Source organism: Setaria italica, chromosome II (assembly GCF_000263155.2).
Source record: "Setaria italica strain Yugu1 chromosome II, Setaria_italica_v2.0, whole genome shotgun sequence".
Classification (NCBI taxonomy): domain Eukaryota; kingdom Viridiplantae; phylum Streptophyta; class Magnoliopsida; order Poales; family Poaceae; genus Setaria; species Setaria italica.
The window spans coordinates 31,846,544-31,852,569 of NC_028451.1; the positions used below are offsets into that span (position 1 = coordinate 31,846,544).

The window sequence follows — 6,026 nt, forward strand, 5'->3', positions numbered from 1 at the left end:
CCCCCCCCCCCCCCCCCCCCCAGTGCGTCTTCAGGCACACTGGATTTCCATTTTCTAAATAGGTAGAGAACCTGTTAAAGGAGGTAACAGAGTACAGGATCGATGTTATACAAAATTAAGGACATGACTCATAGTTAATTCAATACATGTGGCATATATATTTGGACAAATTAAGCAAATGAGCTTAACCTAATAGAAATAAGTACCCAAGAGACCTCTAGATGCAATTCTGTTTCGAATTTGATTGCCAAACTCTTTGGGAACTACATGATTAAACATTTCTCCACCTATAAGCCACAGCCTACTGAGCATTTGAGCAACTCTTCATAAGTTGCCCTTCATATGTTGCCATTGGACATGTCATGCTTGTTGCCCCTTCTATGCTAGTGATGTTAAAATCTTTGGGAACTACATGATTAAACATTTCTCCACCTATAAGCCACAACCTACTGAGCATTTGAGCAACTCTTCATAAGTTGCCTCCATATGTTGCCATTGGACATGTCATGCTTGTTGCCCCTTCTATGCTAGTGATGTTAAAATCTGCTGTCAGCCTTATAGTTTGGTTGCCGTTTGTATGCTACCCAGTTACAGTTCCAATAGCCAGCCTGTTTCAGCGCCTACATTTCCCAAACCTTTTTTTTAAAGGCAATCCTCTAGAGTGTAGAGTCTCCATTTGTGCATTGTCAATGTGAGTGTAGTCAATCTTCACTGAACACCGAAAGCAATCCATCTAGGTGTGGTTTGTGAATATTCTTGATTCTTTCGAACACCAACGTGTAGCCCTCTGCCTGAGTGTATTTCATAAATATATGGAATTTATCCCTCCTGACACTAGCCAGAATCTTTCTTCTGAGACTCTGGATAAGATGATATATGCGAATTGCTGAGATATCTAGATTTTGAAGAAAGTTTGAGGCAGTTGTACAAGTCAGTAAGGCATTCCTATAGGGTCTATCGGTTTCACTTTGCTTCTTAATTATTTTTTTTGTTCCCACCATCTTAAGTATGAACTATAAAAGGCATTACATGTTCCATTGACTAATCACAAACATAAACTCAAAGGTCATGACTTGTTACCCTCTTCTCTTGGATTGTTTTTTTATGTGTTCCATCTAATGACTTACGTATAATTTTGAGTTACCTTAACAATTGCAGTTCAGTACCAATGACTAGTCTCTACTTTGCAGAATATCTGTGACTTTTGTCGATAAGGATGGTGAGGAAAAGCTCGTTAAAGTTCCTATTGGAATGTCAATGCTAGAGGCTGCCCATGAGAATGATATAGAACTTGAAGGTCCCTTGCATTGCTGCTTTTAAAAGCTTTATTCATTTTTGTTTTTTTAGTTCTAGTGCATACTCAGTATGCTTACATTCAGCTTGGTTTCCATGTGCCTCCTTAGGCGTGCTGTTAGTTAAAGGAGGCCTTTTCTATCGAATTTAGCTTTAGATACCTTAACATGCTTCTATTTCATCCAGTTATTATACACGTCCTTTGACTGGCCAACCTATTAACATTTTGCTTTTCTGTAAAAGCTGTTTCTTGTTGGTTTTACATATAAAAGAAGTGTAAATTCCTTGCTGTGTGTCATTTAGTCTGAAAACACCTGTTGTTATGTAACCAGGAGCATGTGAGGGCTCTCTTGCATGTTCAACATGCCATGTGATCGTAACGGTATGTCAATCTATACACAATGTTTTTATGAGTTGAGACAGCTATATGTTTAGTTTGATATGAAAGGGTCTATTCAGGATGTAAACTACTACAACAAAATGGAAGATCCTGTGGATGAAGAAAATGATATGCTGGACCTTGCTTTTGGGCTTACAGAGACGTATGTGTATTTTCTTTCTGAATCCTAGAAAACTTATTATTTTGGTTTGACTAACTCTATCTTGTCTCAGATCTCGGCTTGGTTGCCAAGTAATTGCAAGCCCTGAGCTTGATGGCATACGCTTGGCACTGCCAGCAGCAACCAGAAATTTTGCTGTTGATGAGTATGTTGCAAAATCACACTGACTGACCAAGAGCACTTAGTTCATGAAAGTCACATGTTGGAATTTGGATACCTGCTCAGTTTGACAGAATAAGAGAATGAGATATATTGTTTGTTACGCTCGTCTTGTCATATCTTCAATTCTGGATTTCACATTAAACTGGTTTCCTTCTCTAATTTTGGAGAGATGGAAAATCTGTCAGTTTACTATTTCAGTAACTTCTTGAGGATGCAGAAGTCATACATTAATGATCATACTGTTGATTATATAGAATTTCAAATGCTTGAAAACATCATCTTTGTTGACTATAAGTTATTCTGTTCTTATGCAACGCGCCAACGACAAAACCACCTAGAGGGTTATGAAGTGTGCATATTAGCTAACCATGTACCATTGCTTTCCAAAAAGAATGTGTCGTCACCCATCATCCAATAAATTCTGGAAAGAGCAATGACTTATTCATTCTTGCGTTGAATTACCTAAAACACTTTCTTTTGAACATATCCAATTAAAGATAAGTGCAATGTCTCATTGAGTAGAGTGCTGACTTGTATTGTCATAGAAAACGTGACCTATAATTTGAAGTCATTATGATGACACTTTTCTATGGTTTTCAACAAGTGACCTGGATATGAATTGTGTTACCTATAGACAGATGTGAGAAATGTGCAAGTGTCAAGAACTCTTCCTGCTATATAGTATTCCTATGAGCCACTGAGATTGGCGCTGCTTTTGACTGCCTTGTTCTTTCTGCAAAATATGTGGTGCTTTGTATATTCTTTTAGCTCAAAGTTCTTTTCTTTTATATGGGCTAGAGGTGCCTTTGGGATATCTTGTACTACTAAAATGTGAATAATAGAAGCGCATATGTGAAATGTTGTTTTCTGAATAGACGTGCCTTTATGTTAAGAAAGCATCCTCCTGAAGCTGACACATTCTTTGGTTGTTATTTGTGATCATTATTGAACCAAAGATCACATCTGAAGAATAAACAAATACAATATCCAAGTTCAGTTCTCTATTACCTGAGAATCATGGCAGCCACATATGGAGGCCCTACTACCCTACTGACAGGGTTCTCCCTGTCGTTGTTTTCACTTGGGAAAATATCAGATCGAGTTGTCTGTTCTACAAGTGATACTATTTCTTTTCTAGGTGCTGTCACTTGACTTATCACCTACCCGCTGAAGTCTCTCTCTTGATGCTAAACTGTTGATGTCATATTTTGCAATTCTTTCGCTGCTTTTGAGCGTTCATTTTCAGCTTTCTGAATCATGTCCTATGGTCAGCGTTTGCGATGTTGACGTCCAAAATTTTGCCATTCATCTGAGCAGAGTCTTGCCATGCTAATTCCATCTGAATATTTGTCATTGTGGCAACTGGCAAGCGCATACTGTCCTTCACAGCATCCGCATTGTGGATGTGGACAATAGGTGGCAGGTGGCATGTTTTTTTTTTTTGTATGCTCGAGTTGATTGCAGTGGTGCCTTGTTATGTGCTTCAAGTGCTGTTTATTGGCACAGTTGACTTGACAAGCTGCTGTTCTGGCGCTGGTTCTGTCCACCTCTTCTAGAAGCAAATCTTTCTACAAAATGTTTCATAGTTTTGGGGGGTTCAGCGATTCACAAGGTTTCTATGAATTTTGTTCAAGTGCCTCTTCATGGACGTGAATCCAGGTATTCATACAAGAACGTGACTGTCTCTTGCTAGTTCTTTTCAATCGTTCGACACCCGATGAAAATTTTGGGGTTTTACTGATTGCTCTTTCTTGTGCCTAACCCATACCTGCTGTATGGGTTGGTTTCATGGTTCGTTGGCCTTCATCGCGTTAAAAAGTTGGCAAGGGACAGGGTAACTACCGTTTGCATACTTTCTCGTAGACTGCAACGTCTATTCACTTTCACCATGATGTGATCCGAGAAATACCATTTGGAGACGTTGCGTCACTTGCGTTTAGGTGAAGAGTTACTGTCACTTTGATCTGCCAATTACTGTGGCCGGCAAGAGATGCCGATACAGTGGCAGTGACATGGCAAGAGGGGGTACTGATGAGAGGGAGACAAGTTCCAAAAGTTTTTCTTGTGGATACGCCTGGGACAAGTGGGCAGGTGTCGTATGAAGTTCTTCGGACTCCCAACAGATGCACTGAAGACTCTTCTCTCCGTACCTGAAATTTTTTTGTGTCTTTATGTGACGTGTCGATCGTCTGATATCCATACACACGTGCTGCATCGGCTCTGGTTGCACGCTTGCATCCCTCTCCAGTTTTCTGACTGTCGGTCCTGTTTCAGATGGTCCTTGATGAATGAACGGTCACAATCTGAGAATGTCTGGCAAAACACCTGCTAGGGTACTGCACGACTGTTCATTCGCTTACTGTTGATGCAGTAGCAGCACACATCATGGGAAGTTCTGGGAGATTTCCAACTGGCTGATGGTCCAGCTCGATGGCACTATCACATGGTAAAAAAAATCGAAACATGCTTCCCTGTTTTTTTCACTTCTATGGACGAAAATCTGGATTGAAAGGACGCATGACCTATGATTTGTTAATGATGGCGGCATCCGGGCGCGATTGTCCTCGAGACCTTGCATGTTTTTTTTTATCATTGCATTTTGGAATCTTAATGCGTTGATCCCTTTGAAATCACGCGAAAATTAAAGGTCACCGTGCCGTCCCAGTCCCTCGGCCGAGGAAGTCCTGCTTATTGACTTTTTTTTGCTGGTTTATTTTTAGTAGCTTTTGCAGTCGATTACCTACCCCCTGTGAGTGAGCTCTGTGAAAGCGAATGTTTTGTACTGCTGCTTTTGTTCCGGATGTGGTTTTTTAAGGAAAAAAATTCATGATACCCAGTTCTGACTAGAGGCGTGCATAATCACAATTTACAAAAGGGTTTAGGCACCGTTCGGATCCAATCAGATTGTGAAAAGGCTGGTTAAATTGTTAAAAGCTGGATTGTAGAAGCTAAAACTTTTAAAAGCTGGATTCCACGCAATCTGGATGGATTCAAACATGCTCTTAGATATTTGCTCATGTGCAAATCATGTTTCTGGACCATATTGGAGTTTTAAAACTCTAAACATACTTTAATGTCTCATGGTTTTCACAACTACAAGATTTGTTGCATGCAAATACCTTGTACTCCCTCCATTTTTTTTGGTAGAGTTATTTTCAAATCTGAAAATTCTCTTTTGATAGTCTTATTTCAATCCAATTGTCCATCCATTTAATAGATGTCTTGGGTTTGACGTGCGACCCTTCATTCCTCCACGTGAGATTGGCTAAGGTATGAAGAAGTCTGAGTCCTAATGAATCACTTGTTTTACGAGAAATAACTAATAGCATGATTAAATGGATGATAAGCAGGATTATCTTTCCTTGTTCATTGTGTTAAGGTGAAATAGAACTATCAAAAGAGGATGGAAGGAGTAGTTTCCAAACCATAGTATTTAGAAACTCAAACTTTATATCCAAACAACATGCTCTACCTATTTCTGTCATGCTTCGTTTGCAGTTTTGTAGCACCAATTCAATCCACTAGGGATTAAAGAAAAACCAGTGGGCGAACACACTGAGATTTGAGCTCTAGAAAATGCGCTTGGAGTAGCCGGTGGCCACGGGTTCATCTTCTGGGGACACTGCAAGTCCGCAAGCGGCCACGTCCATCTCATCTATATCAGTAGGGCAAATTAAGAAATCAAGCTAGGAACGCATACAGGGGTTGGATGAAGCCGCTAGTAGATCGCAACGTCAGCCGCGGTTGGTAAACGTCCAATTCATCACGGCATTGTTTATATCGTCTCTCAACGCCATTGCCCGATCCATCTTCGTCCATCTGATGCTGATAGTTCAAGTTGTCTTTCCAATTTCCATCATACCGTACTACCTTGATTATCGTTGCGACCTTGGCATCGATGAGACCTGAAACATGTGGTGTCTGCGAATGCAGCGTTTTGGTATTGCGAGCGATCGTTTCAGCAGCCTGCGTGTGCGATCCTCGTTTTGGTACGGGTCATGCCAACAGATC

General features: G+C 40.4%; 1 protein-coding gene across 1 annotated transcript in view; it reads left to right on the forward strand.

The window, feature by feature from the left end:
* Positions 1 to 2,293, forward strand: part of LOC101780608 (2Fe-2S ferredoxin) — a 7,157-nt gene extending 4,864 nt beyond the window's left edge. Inside the window, exons 4-7 of the mRNA XM_004956841.3 lie at positions 1,191 to 1,297; positions 1,626 to 1,675; positions 1,753 to 1,835; positions 1,906 to 2,293. Coding sequence (XP_004956898.1) covers positions 1,191 to 1,297; positions 1,626 to 1,675; positions 1,753 to 1,835; positions 1,906 to 2,020 — 355 coding nt within the window. The 3' untranslated portion in view covers positions 2,021 to 2,293. The remainder of the gene's footprint in view (positions 1 to 1,190; positions 1,298 to 1,625; positions 1,676 to 1,752; positions 1,836 to 1,905) is intronic.
* Positions 2,294 to 6,026: the final 3,733 nt, after the last annotated feature.